Source organism: Bos javanicus, chromosome 25 (genome assembly GCF_032452875.1).
Source record: "Bos javanicus breed banteng chromosome 25, ARS-OSU_banteng_1.0, whole genome shotgun sequence".
Lineage (NCBI taxonomy): Eukaryota > Metazoa > Chordata > Mammalia > Artiodactyla > Bovidae > Bos > Bos javanicus.
In genome coordinates, this window is record NC_083892.1 from 165449 (window position 1) to 182831 (window position 17383).

Below are 17383 nucleotides of genomic sequence, written 5' to 3' on the forward strand. Positions count from 1 at the left end.
CGGGCTTCGTCCAAGATGGGAGGTGGGGGGTGCCAGGGAGGGGCGCCAGCGGGAAACGCGGGTCCCCAGGCCAGCCCCCACCCCGGCCGAGGCGGACCCGTGCCAGCGCCCGCCCCGCTCCGCTCCGCTCCCCCGCCCGCAGCCGGCCTTCCGCCCTCCTTCGCGCAGGCGCCGGCTCCACCCCCAGACCGGGCGGTGCTTCCGGGTGGGCTCCTGGGTGGGCTCCGCGCCGGCGTGTCCGGAGCCGCGGCGGACCGCTGGAAGCCTACGCGTCGCGGGGCCCAGGTGAGTGCGCACCCCGGGAGCACGTCCCTCCGAGGGCGCACGGCCGAAGGACAGGCTTTGGGCTGAGACCCTCCCCGGAGTCTCAGCCCCACCGCAGTGAGCCCTGAGCGGGAGCCAGTAACGTGCTCCCGGGCCGCCCTTCTGCGTGTGCAGTCTTTAGATGAGCCCTGCCGGCGGGGTCGGACCTGCTAGGCCGCTCCATTTGCCACCAGCAGAGTCGAGGCCCAGCCCGAGGCCTCCAGGAAGGAGAGCCCGAGCCCGGTTGCCTGGTTACATGCTGGGCACAAGGCCCGGCTCACACGGCCCCTGCCCGGAGCCCGCCTGCCGCAGACGTGACCGTCCGGTTGGCCCGAGAGGCTACTTCCGCACAGCCCTCCCTCCAGTGCGTGTCCCAGACGGATAAACACTCTGTAACTGACCCTGTTCGCCCAGGTTTTGACGGAGGGCTGGCAGGTGTCTTGGGCGCCTGCTTCCAGGCGGCTGTTTCCTGCCCTCCCCTTGGGGAGACCCAGCCTGGCAAGAGACCCTCCCCAGGTTTTGCCCAGAGCTCTGCGCTCTGGTGAGGGTGTTTCTTCCTAACACTAGTGAAGGCTGGCTGTAGGCTGGCTGAGTACTTCCCCGGCGTCTCATTTTATTCTCAGAACCACCCTGTGTGATGATGTTGGTTCCCTTTCTGCAGGTGAAACAGAGGCACAGACATTAAGTCACTTTCTGGGGCAGCCGGCACTCTTGGGTGCAACAGCAGGCTCACCCCACTACTCAGCCCGGGGATCTGAACCAGGGCCTCGCTGAGCCTCACTCCTGGGGCAGCTGTATGAGTCCCCACCCCCCAGGGTGGGTCAGGGCAGAGACCCAGAGTCAGCCCGGGGCCTTGGGCAGGCCGCGAGCCACACCCGGGCTGAGGAGCAGGGCCGCAGCGTCCCGGAGCGCGAGCCCACGCTCGGTATCGGAAGATGGGCTAGGCTGCAGTCGCGGTCACATCAGCATCTGTTCTCAGCTGACCAGTGGCTCCAGACAACATAGTGTCAGCACTTACGTTAAAGATGATGGATCTGTCGCATGCCAGGGAGGCACTGGAATCGACCCCTGAGGAGGGTGTCCAGGCCCCAGTGCTCACCTGCATCTTCCCTGGGAGACTGGCTGGTCCCAGAATGACTGAGGGTGTGTGTGGTCAGGTCCCCGGCCCTGCGGCAGCAGCTGGGAGGCAGGCGGTGTGCTGGTCTTGGCGGAGCCTCCTCACTCCTGGGACCTCACCTTTGCTTCACTTCTCCTTATTCTGACATCCTGAGTCACGAGCCACAGGACAGCTGGGGACTCATCAGGGTTGTCCTGAGCCAAGGAGACGGGCAACCTGGTGCTCACCCACGGGGGTGTCAGGCCTTCTGGGCCCTTGTAGGAGGGGTCAGGCACAGCGGGAGTCCTGCCGACTTGGGGAAGGGGTGTGGATGACTCGGCCCCCCAGTCTGTTCCTCGGCCAAGGCCCCACTGGGGTCACAGCTGACTTAAAGTTCCTGGTCAGGGTCAGGTGCCCAGGGCTCAGAAGTCCACTTGGGGACCCCGTGATGAGTGGCAGTCAGCGGGGACCAGCCCTGACCCAGGCCTGGGTGCCACTGTCCCCTCCCCAGGCCCTGAAGCCCCCTGCCACTGAGCTGTGTAAGTGCTGCGTACGGGGCAGAGTGGCTGCTTTGTCGCTGCCTTTATGTGCGGTCATCTCCTAGGGCCTCCGGGTCCCCGCCTGGGCGGAGCACGTCAGGTGTGGCATCATCTGCAGCTGGTTGCCCCCGTTTTGCAGATGAGGAGGTGGACAGGCAGGCAGTTGAATGAGTCCTTGAGCTCCTGACTTCACTGAACAACCATCTGTCCTCCCCAGATGATTTTGTCCTTTCCCATTTCAGCTTTCCTGCACAATGGGGCAGAAAAAGCAGCGAGCGTTGGAGGCCAAGCGGCATCAGAACCCATCAGACGGGACCCAGACGCCTTCCCCCAAGGAGCTGCACCTGGGGCCGCCTGCGACCCTGGGCCCCACGCGCAGCATCTACTTCTCAAGCCCGGAGGGCCGTCCTGCTCGCCTGGGATCAGCGTTTTTCGACCAGCCCGCAGTGTCCCTGGCCCGGGCATTTCTCGGACAGGTAATAGAAATGTAGCAGCGTGGCCTCCGCGTGAAGAGTCACCACCAGGCAGCATCTGTGGGCACAGCCCTCTTCCCGCTGGGCTCACGTCCCTGACTTGGCCCTGCGCGTCCTCACGCAGTCAGCCGCTTTGCCCACACTTGCCCTGAGGAGCTTCACCTGAGTCGCCTGGGGCAGGGGTTGGGGCAGGGTTGGCTGAGAAGAATGCCGAGGTTGCTGGGGTGTCTGCCTGCTCTGGGCAGTGAGAGTGAGGAGGCAGCAGCTGCAGCATCAGACTTTGCATTGGGGCATGGGAGCGCTGGCCCTGGGTTTCTCACAAGGACTGTTGTCCATGCTGGCCCTGTCACCTGCCCTGTCCCCTGGCACAGCCACTGCCCTGCCAGAGTTGGTCTGTGTGTGTAGCACCTTAGACACACAGCAGCCGAGCCCACAGCACACAGGCTGTCCTGCATCGGCACAGGCTGGCGACAGCCTCTTCCTTGCCACTGGCTCGCTTCCCGGCAGCACCTGCAGCCCCGACCCCTGGGGGGGCCGCTGGATGCCCAGCGCCCGTCGGGGAGCCTGCTCCAGGCGGTGTGCACACAGCATGTGCCACATCTGTCTGGAGCACCATTGGGCTACAGTCCTGGTGCCAAAACCCTGGCTTTCTGGTCGTCCTGGAGGCTCTGTGGCTACGTTGTGTCCTTTAATGAGTCTACCGTGAGGTTAAAATAGCCAAGGAGATTCAGTTTCTGTGGCTATTTGAAAACTGGTGCCAAGAACAGACCCTAAAATGTAAGCTAGTGGAGCGTGATCTAAAGTGTGCACTCGTCCAGAAGGGAGCAGTCTGTTCCCCTGAGGATGCTCTGAGCTTCAGGGGCCAGGAGGTCCTGAAAGCATGTGGAGTCAGGAGAGGTTATGACCTCACACAAAGTGGCATGGGGGCAGGCGAGTCCAGCGTCCCGTCGAGGACCCCAGGTCCTCACAGGCTCCCCCTGGGCTCCCGGCATGCCCATTTGAGCCTGAGGGTGGACAGGGCAGTGTCCAGCAGAGAAGGGAAGGTCTTATCCCGTGTGCCCCTTTCCTTCAGGAGGAGAACCTTTCTCAGACCCTCCCAGTGGATGTCCTCTGTAGAGCCCCTACCAGGCTTGGGTTGTGCACTCATCCTTGGGCAGGTCAGTGCAAGGAGCTACGGGTTGCCACAACAGCCCAAACCACTCTGTGTCCCCTCGTGGGTTGAGAAGGGTCCTCTTAGGACCCCCACCAGCAAGCAGGAGATGTTTGTGATGGGCTGAGGGGCAGCCGACTCCTGCTGTCTGAGAGAAGGTCGTGAGATTCGGGGCAGGAGCAGACCGTGAGCACAGGGCTGCGGGAGGCTCCGCCTACCCCATGGCGGCGCAGAAACCATCAGGCTGTTTCCTGATCCTGGCCAGACACTGTGGGCTCCGTGGGTTAAGGGGCAGTGGCCTGGCCATCTGCTCGATTGCTCTGGCCTAAGGACAAGGCAGGTGCTGGGGACGTCCTGGGGAGGTGGCCGTCCCTGATACTCCACCATGAACCCTGATTGAGTCAGACCTGGGGCTGCAGACACTGGGCATGCCTGCCAGCCATTCTCAGGGCCGGGCCACTGTGTTGCGTGGTGCAGGCGCCGGGCACAGGGGCTCCAGGTGGGCGGGCCCGGCTCTGGCGTGCCCAGCAGTCCTCAGGGCCCTGGCTCCCCTGAGGCCTGCTTTCCTTGGTGCTCTGCTGGCCCCAGGGGACAGCCCCTGACAGCCGCCCCCGCCCTGTGCTCAGCCAGCCTCTGTCCCTCGCTGGACCCAACCCCAAACCCACCCAGTCCCCGCCCCAGGGTGTTGTCCAAGGCAGCCAGCGCCAGGCCCGACTCCCCGGCCCACTGCCTGTGCTGACCCCCAGTTCAAGGAGCTTGCCACCCCAGGGCTGGGGGCCAGGCTGGGGCACTGTGGGGCAGCTGGTCCTACTGCTTTCAGAGCTGGCTGTGTGGGCGCTGAGCATGACAGCGCTTTGCAATTGGTCTGGGTGGAGAGTTCCACGGGCCCTGGAATCCCAGGCAGGACCCTGTGCCCTTCACACTGCTCAGCCTCAGGCTAAGCGTCAGGTCCGGGGGCACTGGGCATGGAGGGCAGGGCACCCATGAGAGGACGCGTGAGGACTCGCTAGTGCTGAACACACCCCAGCCAGGCCGGCTGCGCCCTGTGGACGGGACACTCGCTGAGCAGGGCCCGCGGCCCACGGCCCAGCGGGATGGGGGGCGCCATGGCCGACCCGGCTGTATGCGGATATCCTGGGACATCCCAAGCTGGGGAGGGGCGTCCAGGCCGCGGGCCATCAGCAGGGAACGAGCCCCCTTTTTCCTCCCCGGAGCAGATCTTGGTCCGACGACTGGATGACGGCACAGAGCTCCGCGGCCGCATCGTGGAGACTGAGGCATACTTGGGGCCAGAGGATGAAGCTGCCCATTCAAGGGGTGGCCGGCAGACCCCCCGCAACCGTGGCATGTTCATGAAGCCCGGGACCCTCTATGTATATCTCATCTACGGCATGTACTTCTGCATGAACGTCTCCAGCCGAGGTGAGGAGGACCGGGGGGCAGGTGTCTGAGCCAGGGGCGCCTTGGGAGCGAGGCTGCGGCGTCACCCTGGCTGCACTGCCAGTGGCTCAGAGATCGACCTGAACCCAGAGCGGCAGGTGCAGGAGCCCCCGGGTGGCCGCTGGTGCTGCTGCTGGCCCGGGAGGACTCAGAGGGCCGACTGGGGGGGAACGACCGTGCGATCAATTTGGGGTGCTCTGGGCTCAGGCAGGAGCCTCGCCAGTGGGCAGTCACGGGGTCTCAGCAGGATGGCCCTGCCACAGTGGGGAACACGAGGCAGTGTCTGGATGTTCTTGGCCGTCAGAGCCCTGGGGTGCTCCTGGCTTCCCCTGTGTAGGGGTCAGGGAGGGTGCACACCGTTCATGACGCATAGGACACCTGACTCCACAGAGAATGGTGGCCCCAGAGTCAGCAGTGCCAAATGGAGAGAGGCTGATCTAGAGCTCCCCCTCGTTGGGGGACCCACTAGGTCCTTCGTGGGTAGGCACCTCTGTTTTCTTGGGCGTTTGTGCTGGGAAGGAAGCGCCCAGCAGTAGGTCTCCCTAGCCCAGTCTGGCCAGCCAGTTCCAGCGTCCGTCTGCTGAGCCTCCGTCCCAAGATGAAGGCTTGGGGATGTCGGGGCTGTCGGTCACACTGGAGAATTGCAGTGACGTGCGAGTTGTGATCGCCCAGGGTGGACAGCTGCAGATGCTGAGTGTGAGCCGCAGCCTGGAGGATGCGGGGAGCCCTGACTGGCCCTGCACCCCGCCCCGCAGAAGGCAGTTATGTGAAACTGAGTGACAGGGACCGCCCCAGGGGCCTGTTATCTCCCAGAGAACTTTCCAGTGGCCAAGCTTTTCTTTGGCATTAGAACCAACCCCTCGTGAGGGGAGACTGGACTTGGACAAGGGGCTGCGGTTGGTGAGGAAGGGAAGGCGTTTTGGGGGGTACAGTTGGACTGGGCAGATGAGGGAGGTAATGTGTTCCTTTCTGGTCATGTGAGCAGGATGCCCAGGAACGTCCCAGTCAAGGGAGCAGAAAACTGCAGGGTGCAGACTGCCGGGGCCAAGCATCATCCAGGAGGGAGGGAGGGGCAGCGGGGCCGGTCTGTGCCTGCGGGGTGGAGGCCTGGTGGAGACCGAGCAGCTGCTGCGGGTGGGGGGCGGGGGGGCAGGGGGGAGGATAGGGAGGTCCAGTGGGAAGAGCTGGGGCTGTACTCACACGCATCCTCGGAGAGGAGGGGTGAGCTGCTCCCCTGACCTGTGTGCAGGCGGCACCCAGCGTGCTTGGTGGAACCAGAGGGAGCTGTGCAGCTGGTGAGGGAGGGCCCAGGAATCATGGAGGAACTAGAGCCCAGGCTTGGGCGCCCTCAGGCCATCCTGAAATGCTTTGAAAAGTGGCTGGTTAAGGCTTGCAGGCTGTGCAGGAGGCCGGCTCCTGGGTGTTGTTGGGAAGCCCTGTGTGGCTAAGGCCCTGGAGGGACTGGGCTGGCCACGTGTCGGGCTGAGCCCCTCAGATCCCAGCAGGTGGGGCAGACTCCGGGCCCAGAGCAACCCCGGTGCTCAGCTGGGGATCAAGGGCTCTGGACAGGCATGTATTCTCTGGGGAATCCCAGGCCCTGGGTGTCGGCCCTCCCTCAGTGGCCTGGACTGTGGGGGGAGAGGGCGGGCCCCGAGGTGGGGAGCTATGTTGGCACCTCTCCCCATTGGATCACAGGGTGGGGCTCACCTGAACCCTGTGTACACTGGGGGCGGCTACCATGGGCATATGCCCATGGGGGGCCGTCTCTGGGGCTTCCATTGCCTACCAACCTTACAGTTAGCGCCAGTCACACTAACCAGAGGAAGCCAGGGAGCTCCATGCCTCCCCAGCTGGTAGACACACGGCTAGAGGTGCCCGTAGGAGGCACAGGTGAGCAGGACTGGTGGCAGGCAGAGAGTCTGGGCAGAGAGTGAGCACAGGTGTCCCCAGCTGCTCTGGTCAGGCCTTGGATAGGAGAACCACAGCCTGGAAGCTCCATCTCCCACAGGGGACGGGGCGTGTGTCCTGCTCCGAGCACTGGAGCCCCTGGGGGGCCTGGAGGCCATGCGGCAGCTTCGCCACGCCCTCCGCAAAGGCGCTGCAGGACGAGCCCTCAAAGACCGTGAGCTCTGCAACGGCCCCTCCAAGCTGTGCCAGGCCCTGGCCATCGACAGGAGCTTCGACCAGCGCGACCTGGCCAGGGATGAGTCTGTGTGGCTGGAGCAGGGCCCCCCTGAGCCCAGTGAGCCAGCCGTGGTGGCGGCAGCCCGTGTGGGCATAGGCCAGGCTGGCGAGTGGGCCCAGAAGCCCCTGCGCTTCTACATACGGGGCAGCCCCTGGGTCAGCGTGGTGGACAGGGCGGCAGAGCAGGACATACAGACTGGAGCCAGGGCGTGCTCCCACAAGGACTTTTAATTTTTTACCAACGAAATAAAGGCTGTGTTTCTAGAAGAGTGTCCTTTGCACCTTGTCCAGAGCCCTCCTGGCAGCCAGCTCTGCTCCGGTGACCCAGGGCCACCGTGCCCACTTTCTCTCAGGCCTGAAGCCACACTGGGGTGGGGGGCACCACGGCAGACACACTCCCAGGGGAAGCAGAACGACTCCCCACAGGATGTCCTGAGCCAGGTCCTGGTGCCTTGGGTGCCCACAGAGAGGACTGCTTGGCCACGGCTTCCAGAGGCCAACACAGGAAGGTGGGGCTGGGGAGGTGCCCGCAGGCAGGCAGTGCTGGGCCAGACAGGGCGGCGAGGGACACGGGCAGAATCGTGTGGGAGGCATGCAGCCCTCAAGAGGCCCGCGTGCTGGTCGCGCCCCTACCACGAGCCTCACCTTCGCAGCCCAGGGCCCCTGAGGCTGTCCTGAAGACGAAGATGAGGAGAGCAAGGCCCCGCAGTGGGAGGGAGCAGGGGGTGAGAGGCAGTGCCCCCACCCAGCTCAGGTGAGCAGGGCCTGGAAGACGGCGATGACCGGGTCCTCGTGGGTGGTCACCACCAGGACGCTGCGGAACTTGTCCACGAGCGCCAGCAGCTGGGAGCGCCGTGTATTCTCATTGTACATGATCTCCTCCAGGTGGTGGCGGCCGCGGAAGTAGTGCAGGAGCCTGCCGGGGGTGGGGGTGGGAGGGCGTGAGGACAGCTACGGCGTGGGGCTCAGACAGCCCAAGGAACCCGCTCCCACCACAGCCCTTCGGCAGAGGGGGGCGCACGGGCAGCCGTAGCTTCGGCCCTCCATGCCACTGCAGCTCGGGGGAGTCTGGCTTGGAGGCTTGGCCCCGACAACCTGATGCTCCCGGAACACCATGTGCCCAGTGCCCCCAGGTCTGGGCTGGGGGTGACCAGTCTCTCACCCAGATGTGCAGACCTCAGGCCCCACCCCGCCCCCAGACCAAGGGTCCTGGGACGATCCCTGCTCAGCCCTCGAGGACGACGTGACGAGCAGCACTGGAAGGAGGTCCAAGAGACACTCCACACACAGGCGCCAGTCCTGAGGCCTGCGCTGAGGTCCGCCGCCCGTCTCTCCACACGGGGCCCCGCCGCACCTGGCAAGCATGCGGAGGTCCTCCGGGTTCTGGGCCGCAGGCACGCTGAGGATGGCGGCCCGCTCGTGCTCGGACAGGCTGGCCAGCAGGCTCTCCGTCATCCTCCTGTTCAGCGGCGAGTCCCCGCTGGGGAGCAGCTCAGCGCTGGAGTTGTCCATGCTGGGGCTGGTGAGGGTCATGTCATCGCTGCTGGCTGAGAACCGGCAGCAGTCAGGGAGCGGCAGCCCTGCGGTCACCCACATCCACCTGGGAGCTCACCGCCACGCCCTCGGGGAGCTGCCCCAAACCCCAAGGTCATCCAGTCCCTCGCATTAATGGGGCCCTAGGAAGACTGGGGTCCCCAAGCCAGGGACCTGGGCTCAGGGCTGCTGCCTTAGGGAGACACTGTGGCCAAATGGCTCTGCAGAGAAGGGACCAGTCACCATCTCCACAGAGGCGCCTGGGCCAGGCTGCTCCAACTCAGCAAGGCAGAGCCCCGTCCTCAGGGAAGCAGGGGAGGACCTCCCGTCCCCCAGGCAGAGCTGCCCAGCGGGGCGAGTGACATCCATGCGAGGACACAGCTGCCCAGAGGGCGGTGTGAGCAGGGGTTCGAGTGTGGCCCTGTGACGGTACTGTGGTCACTCACAGGTGCCCAAGTCGGACCTCCCAGCCACCCGCCTCTTGCAAGTGTGCCCAGGTGCTCACCCCCCTCCAGACAGATGCCCGGGGGCAGGAAATCCTACTTGGGGAGCCAAAGCTGAGGGCATTGGGCGTGCTGAGGCTGCGGCCGCCCACCCTGGTGGCGAGGGGCGCGTCATCCTCGCGGGCGCGGGGCTCGTCCTCGCTGGGCGAGGCCATCAGGCAGACGTAGGTGTGCAGCTGCACCAGGAGCCGGCGCTGCAGCATCCACACCACCATCTGGATGAGCTGCGTCTGCAGGCAGGGGCACCGGAGGTCAGAGGGGACACCCGGCGGGGCCACAGCGGCCCTCACTCCGCCACGTGCCCAGCTGCCCACACGCCTTTCTGCCCAGAGCTGACAGGACCTGTGACGTGGCGGCCCTGCTGTGCCGCCTCTCCCGGCCCGTGGGCTCTGTGGGGACCCCACCCGTGGCCAGCACCCTAAGAGCAGAAAGTCCTCCCCCCTGGGTCGACCCCTGTGTGGGGGCATCCACGTCCCCAGACCCACATGCCACCTTCCTGTCACTGGGGTTCCCTGCTGGGAGGGCGGACAGGCATGGACACACGCGTGTACCGTGAGCATGTATGACCCAGTCACAGTAAGGAAAATGGAAGAGGACTGTAAAATACTTCAGGAGACCTCGTCAGCACCTGCACACATTCGGGGCCTGAAATAGGAGTTAGGGAGGCAGGCGGCTTCACCCAGGACCCAGCAGAATCAGAACCAGCTCCCCTCAGGCCAAGAAGAGCCACCGGCCGTCCAGACCACTGGGAAGTCTGCACTGGGGAGGGGGAGGGCACACACAGTGTGTCTTCTGTTCGGCTGGCACAACCTGGCACTGTTCCAGGAAACCAAAGGTGCCACGGACAACGGCATTTACGACAGTCACGCTCGGCGTCTAAGTGAAGGAACCAAGAGACCAACCTCCAGCTTGGGGTTGGAGCAGACCACACCCCACCCCTGGGAGGACCAGATGGTGACTGACACGGTCCCTCCTCTGCGTTCACAACTTGAGGAGGAAAGGGCTGCTTTTAAGGACTGGCTTTGCCTACCAGCCCCAGCACTTGTTAGAGCAAACACTTCACTTTGAAGACAAGCCTTGAGAACACCAGCCCATCTCCCCCCGGGGCCCAGGGCTCAGGCTGGGGTGGGGGAGGGGCAAGGCCTGGCTCTGGGACCCAGGTCAATCAGTCCTTCTGTAAACACACAACTCGCCAGCTCGTTCCCCGTGCCTCGCCCCTCCCTGGTGGCCACCACGCCACGCCCACACTCCTGCCAGCCCCTCGCCACCCTGACTCTGACCCAGACCCAGGCCTGTCCTATGCAGGCCCCAAATGTGAAAATTCTGGGTGTCTGTGAGCTCAGACTTATACCCACAGACCCCGTGGCCACCGGGACCCTGGCAGGCAGGAGAGGGAGTCGGGGCAGGGCCCAGGCTCAGTAAAACAAAACCCTCTGTGTTCCCGATTCTAGGACCCCCAGGTCCAGAAGGGGCAGCGGGTGGCTCTCTTGTCCCAGGAGTGGTCACAATCTCCTGCCAGTTGACCTCTTAGCTCCGCCCTAACCCTGAGAACTGCCTGCCACGGGCAGACAGGGCTCCGTGTGTGGAGGGACTGGCACTGCCCAGGTGTCGGCAGGCAGCCAGCCTCTGGCAGGGCAGGTATCACCTACACAGCAAGCACTGCCCCCAACCCAGGCTTTGGGCCCAGCAACACTGCAGGCCTGGGATCAATTGGGGACTGAAGCCAGGTGGCTGGTCCCTGGGCTCCCCCAACTCCCAAGACTCACCTCCTGAACAGGGGGGGCCAGGGGGTTCCTGAATTCTGACAAGGAGACAGGCAAGGAGAACTTGGCAAGGACAGATGGCAGGTCGTGAGATGGAAACTGGCGTGAGAACTGCTCGGCGAGCGGGGAATACCTGGGGATGGGGGTGAGGATCCCTGAGCTCGAGAGGTCTCCCCTCAGTCAGGCATCTGTGTCCTTGCCTCGAGCCCGCGCTGGGCAGGAGGGGATGCAGTGTGGTGAGGGTCCGGGAGGGTGCAGTGAGGACAGAGCCCAGATGCCTTCCCCACGCGGCAGCCCCTGTGAGCCTCTGCGTCAGGACCAAGGCTCCTGACCTCCCAGCAGGCACCCTGCGCAGGGCCCACTGGCCAGCAGGTGTGGGCAGGCGCAGACCTTTCCCAGAGGCTGCAAGTGCAGAGCAGCACAGGCCTGGGTGGCGCTGGAGGGGCGGGACCAGGCCAGAACTGGGACACGGGCCTGGCTGAGCTGGGAGCACCACCTGGGGCCCTGTCAGCCAGAGGGACTCACAGACACACGCTGGCGTTGGGAGACAGCATGTAGACGTTGTTTTCACACAGCGGGTAGATGATGATGGCCTTGCCCCAGTACACCAGGTGGGCCGCAAGCTGGAAAACCTGCAGGCAGGGGGCAGGGGACTGCTGGGAGGCTGAGCCTTCTGCCACTGGTCCTCAGCTGTCCCGGCTGGCCCCGGCACGGACGCCTGGGCAACCAGGACGAGGTCGACTCAGCTGCGCAAGGGTCTTGGCTGCTCATCCTGGCAGAGGCCAGCCCCTAGCCCACCAGCACCGAGCACCAGGACAGTGGATGAGGGGTTGCTGCACCCACCCCCACCCCTCACTCGTCCCTGGAGAACCTCCCTCTGTCTTGCTGCCCTGGGCTCTCAAGACATCAGGATGGCCCACAGACAGACCACAGCGCCGGGAGGGAGGGCCAGGGTGAGACCACGGCACTGGGCAGTGCTCACCCCGACCACCAAAGCCAAGTGCCTGCAGGCACAGCACCAAAACACCCCCACCTCGTCTCAGCAAACAGGGCCTCCAGTGGCCCCAGCTCAAACACAAAGGACGTTTCAGTCCCACTGCTGACCCTCTCTCTCACCCCAAGTCCCAGTGACAATGGCTCTAAAGGAAACAGGCTCACTTCCCTCCGTCTCTGCCACCAACCTCACCCAGCGGGTCCACATCCCCTCTCCCTGCAGCCAGAGCGCCTGCTCCAGGCTAGAAGTCTGAAATTGGGAGCACTGGGCTGTTGGCAGGGACACTGATCTTTGCCTCCAAGATACAAGCTGCTGTTCCTGGCGTGAGGTGAGACCACGCCTCCCACCTTGGCCTCCACAGTCACCTCTTCTGCAGGTCACCTCCCGCCTCCTCTTCTGTAGTCAAAGCCTCTCCACCGGCCTCCCTCTCACAAGGGCCCACCCAGATCATCCAGGATTATCGCCTCATATCAAGAGTGTTAATTCCATCTGCAAAGTCCCACATAAGGAAGGTCCCACTCACATTAGGACGCGGAGGTCTACGAGGGCACTGTTCATTCATTACAAGTAACGTAAGTATAATCCTAATTTTGTTATTCAAAGATTATATATTAACGTTTATATAAAAGAGTTGGAGAAATCTACTGTGGTTACTGCTGCGATATGGGATTGTGGGCACTTACTCTGTCTATAATTTGTGTGATATTTGAACTTTTATAAGAAAGAATATATTAGTTTCATTAGACAAAAACCTTCAAATCACCTGATGACATTCACACCTGAGACCGACATTCCCTGATATCCGTGCAGGGGCTCCGGCTGGGCTCGCCAGCCTCCCCCACGGGGCCTCTGCTGGGCCACCTGCTGAAGGAAGCAGCAGTGCCAGCGGCCGGCACAGTCCACCCGTGGGGCCAGGCCCTGCATGACCACACCAGCAGCAAACCCCGATCCACACCAGGTTCAGTGTAGAGGGGCGAGGAAGCAGACGGCAAGGGGCAGCGAGGGGCCCCATGGCAAGGCCACGGCCAGGGAGAAACAGAGGCGACATCATCAGAGCTCTGTGCAGGGCAACTGCGGCCGGGGTGGGGCGTGTCCACACAGGCCCCTGTCGGGCAGCCGCGGGGGCAGAGAGGGCCCCTCAGAGCCGCACACGCACGGGCCCCTGGCCTCAGCAGCACCGGTCAGGACGCCGCGCAGTGGTGCACACACCTCAGCCAGCGCCTGTGCGGTCTGTGTCTCGTGGGTGCTAGCAAGGCAGTCCAGGACCCCACGTGAGACGCCAGGCACAGGTCAATAAACACTCGCACGTGGGGTGGACAAGGGTCATGGGGTAAAGATGGGGGGAGGATTCTAGACAACAGAATCCCAAAGGGCTGCTTTGGGGGAAAATGGCCTGAGAGTCGGGCCTGGTGAACAAGCTCCCCTACTGTGCTAACGTGCCCGTCTCCATGGGAAATTCTGAAAGATGTGGGAATACCAGACCACCTTATCTGTCTCCTGAGAAACCTGTATGTAGGTCAAGAAGCAACAGTTAAGAGTCAGACATGGAACAAGGGACTGGTTCAAAATTGGGAAAGGAGTAGGTCAAGGCTGTATATTGTCACCCTGCTTATTTATTTATGTCTAGAGTACATCATGCGAAATGCCAGGCTAGATGAAGGACAAGTTGGAATCAAGATTATGGGAGAAAAATCAATAACCTGAGATATGCAGATAATACCACCCTAATGGCAGAAAGCCAAGAGGAAATAAAGAGCCTCTTGATGAGGGTCAAAGAGGAAAATGGAAAAAGCTGGCTTAAAACTCAATATTAAAAAAACTAAGATCATGGCATCCAGTCCTATCATGTCATAGCAAACAGATGGGGAAAATGTGGGGAAAGTACAGATTTTATTTTCCCAAGCTAGAAAATCACTCTGGATGATGACTGCAGCCATAAATTAAAAGACGTTTGCTCCTTGAAAGGAAAACTATGACAAACCTAGACAGCGTATTAAAAAGCATCACTTTGCCAACAAAGGTCCATATAGTCAAAGTTACGGTTTTTCCAGTAGTCATATGCAGATGTGAGAACTGGGCCATAAAGGCTGAGCACCAAAGAACTGATGCTTTCGAACTGTGGTGCTGGAGAAGACTCCTGAGAGTCCCTTGGACTGCAAGGAGATCAAACCAGTCAATCCTAAAGGAAATCAACCCTGAATGTTCATTGGAAGGACTGATGTTGAAGCTCCAATACTTTGGCCACCTAATGCGAAGAGCCAACTCGTTGGAAAAGACACTGATGCTGGGAAAAATTGAAGGCAAAAGGAGAAAGGGATGACAGAGGATGAGATGGTTGGATGGCATCATTGACTTGATGGCCACGAATTTGAGCAAACTCCGGGAGAGAGTGGAGGGCAGAGGCGTGTTGCCGTCCCGGGGGGCGCAAAGAGTTGGTCATGAACTTAGTGACTGAACAACAACAACGGCGAATATGCTGAGGAGCAAAGACCGCAGGCCCCCTGGAGGTGCCTCACAGGGCCTGAGAAAGCTGTCCCGGCCTCCGCAGCTGTGGCCCCTGGCCCAGGGCTCCGCTGCCCCCTGGTGGCCAGGTGCTGCCCCACTCCAGACCCGGGGTCCCCCTCAGGCCGTCGCTTGAGGCCCCCCTGACCCAGCCTCCACCTTCTTCCTGTGCTTTTCCTCACCCTCAGCCCTGCCTACTATTCCACCAGATCTTCGGCCAAAGAGGAGGGGCCACCATCTGATCAGAAAGGGCAGCCCCCAAGCTTGTGACTCGGCAGGGAGATGGCACCTCGTACAGAACACAGGCCCGCGTGCCATGGGGTATGGTCCTGCTCTACACGGCTCCCACAAGGGCGAAGTCCGCTCACCCAGCACCATGAAGGCCTCGCTCCTCTCTGCCACAGCCCAGCGGCCCCGCCACGATACAGACACTCGGGAGGAACTCAGGCCCCCGGCCCAGACGCCGGTCTGCCTCCAGATCCATCACTGTGGCAGGCCGTACGCGGCCCTCGGCTGGACTACGGCCCTAGGGAGGCAGCTTGAGGTGCCTCCTATGACACATCCAGCCTCCCCCCACACTGCCCATCCTGCCCACTGAGGGCATCTCCCCAGGCCCCCAGAGGTACCTGCAGCAAAGCCAGGTCTGCGTCCTGGGCCAGCTGCTGCAGGTTCTTCACAGCAGACGTGGTCTTGATCACGCGCACCAGGGCCGGGGAGCAGTCAAGCGGGAGCTCACCCAGCAGGGACTTCTCATCGCTGAGCAGCAGGAGGGCATGGTACGGGCTGCAGGGCAGAGACATGGTCAGTGGTACAAGCAGCTTCGGGCTCTCGGGGTGGGCACCTGGAGAAAAGAGGCCACGGGAGGAACTGGAAGACAGGGTTGTGCCCTGAGGCCTTTAAAAACCTGCGAGGATCACTGCTGCAACAGAAAGAACTGCAGGAGCCCTGATGACCCGCTCCATCCCACCTCTGGGACTGCCCGCAAACACTGGTTGACTTAAAAATGAGTCAACCCTTCCCAAGGAAACAGCCCCAAAGAGGGCTTCCCTGGTGGCTCAGATGGTAAAGAATCCATCTGCAACGCGGGAGACCTGGGTTCAATCCCTGGGCTGGGAAGATCCCCTGGAGGAGGGCATGGCAACCCACTCCAGTATTCTTGCCTGGAGAATCCCATGGCCAGGGGAGCCTGGAGGGCAACAGTCCGTGGGGTTGCAAAGAGTTGGACACGACTGAGCGACTAAGCACAGCATATAACACATGGGAAAAGCAAAATCCCCACCTCAGACTGTGAACAGAACTACCGAGACACACGCTGGGAAGGAAGCCCAGGAGGAAAAGCCCGGACAGTGCGGGGGCCTGGGTGAGGGATGAAGCCAGTGCTCTGCTTTCTGTCATCAAAACATCTGCTGTCCCGTGCCCAGATCTCTTTTTCTGGTTAAGACATTTGAGGAGACAGAGCACTTGGTGGGGAAGGCAAAGGCAGGAGACTGGGCTCTGTGCTGTCCTTGCAGGAGGAAGCCTGAAATGGACAAACAGAGCCCACAAGTTCTGGTTCAAGCAGAGACCCCAGGAGTAACACCATGATGACACAGCCCTCTGAGGGTCAGGCCCGCTGCTGGCCATGAGGCGCGGTCCACAGCCCTAACGAGGCCCCAGGCTGGGGCTGCAGCGCAAAGCCCTGCTCGGCCAGGCAGTGCCCAGAGGCTCTGGGGGTGAGCTGGGGGTGATGGTCACTCCTGGACAAAACTGGACACAAAAACATGTGTTTACAAACAGCAGAGCCCTACCTGCCAGTTTCTGTGGCAGGAAGAGGACCCAAGTGCTTGGTACACCTCAGGCAGACAAAGGAGAGAAGGGCCGGCAGGCGTGGGGCTGGCACTCACCGGATGGCCTTCAGGCTGCGCTCGATGGCCTCTGGCGGGATGAGGCTGCTGGCCGCGTAGTGGATCTTGTGGGGCAGGCAGAAGCTCACCTCCAGCCAGCTGTTGACGTGGAGCCGCACCACCCCAGATGTGCACAAGCTGCAGAGAGAGGGCCCTCAGCCTTGCACACGCAACCACATCTTGCACACCTGCCTGAGGGCGCCTCCGCTCAGCCCACAAGTACACTGCAGGGAGGCTTCCCAGACTCCTACCCCGCATCCTACCCCACATCTCAGTAGGGTTAAGAAAGCATCCTATCCCGCATCTCAGTAGGGTTAAGAGAAGAAAATGATGTATTAGGAACACACACAAAAGTTGCCTTTCTGGCCAGCCTCGGAATCTGCAGTCCAACCAGAGGCAAGGGATCAGGGAAGCCTCTCCAATCTCTGCCCTGGAGGCTCAATGCACCCGGGCGTCCCAGGGCTTCCTCTACACGATGGGCGGCCGGGCAGGGCAGGGCCCATCACCAAAAGGGAGAGATGAGCAGGAGAGGAAGGGGGAGCGGGAGGGAAGGGTGGCGGTGCCGGGCCCCCAGATATCCCGAGGGAGGAGCCCGCCCCTGCCGACGGTGCAGCCCTGCAGGCGCTCCACAGCCAGCAGCCACACCAGCCCCCGCTCAGGCTTTTGGCACCCCTCGTCTCCCCAGCCTCGCTCAGGCCAAACACAGAGACTCTGTGTCTGACTCTCATGTCTCACAACCCACCTCAGACTGCCTGTGAATCCTGCCTGCTCCACGCAGGGACAAACTGCACACCTGCTCCACTCTGGCCTCCCCGGTCTGCCCTCCCTACGCAGACCCCCAGGGGTCCCACCTCAGCAGTCCTAGCCAAGACCTCAAAGTGCCAGAGCCCTGTGGGACGTGCCCACTCTTGCCAACCCTGTATCCTCCCGCCGGAGAGTCCAGCAGGACAGGCTGCCCTGCTGCTCTCCAAGCTCATGGACTTGCCCTAGCCACACGCTCTCCCTCAGGGGCGCCAGGGC

At 62.4% G+C, this 17383-nt stretch overlaps 2 protein-coding genes across 4 annotated transcripts in view; one reads left to right on the forward strand and one right to left on the reverse strand.

The window, feature by feature from the left end:
• Positions 1–7452, forward strand: MPG (N-methylpurine DNA glycosylase). Its single transcript, XM_061400542.1, has 4 exons — positions 1–285; positions 2181–2414; positions 4779–4983; positions 7010–7452. Exons 1-4 carry the CDS (start codon positions 16–18, stop codon positions 7414–7416), a joined length of 1116 nt encoding a protein of 371 aa, XP_061256526.1. The 5' UTR covers positions 1–15; the 3' UTR covers positions 7417–7452.
• NPRL3 (NPR3 like, GATOR1 complex subunit) overlaps positions 7396–17383 on the reverse strand; it is a 33110-nt gene continuing 23122 nt past the window's right edge. For 2 of the 3 annotated variants that reach the window (XM_061400535.1, XM_061400536.1), the window contains 7 exons: positions 16364–16501; positions 15107–15263; positions 11510–11616; positions 10988–11117; positions 9262–9451; positions 8540–8732; positions 7396–8101 (listed from right to left, as the gene is read on the reverse strand). In XM_061400535.1, coding sequence (XP_061256519.1) covers positions 7936–8101; positions 8540–8732; positions 9262–9451; positions 10988–11117; positions 11510–11616; positions 15107–15263; positions 16364–16501 — 1081 coding nt within the window. In that variant the 3' untranslated portion in view covers positions 7396–7935. Of the gene's footprint in view, positions 8102–8539; positions 8733–9223; positions 9452–10987; positions 11118–11509; positions 11617–15106; positions 15264–16363; positions 16502–17383 lie in introns of those variants that run through there. The other variant, XM_061400537.1, reaches the window with a different exon arrangement.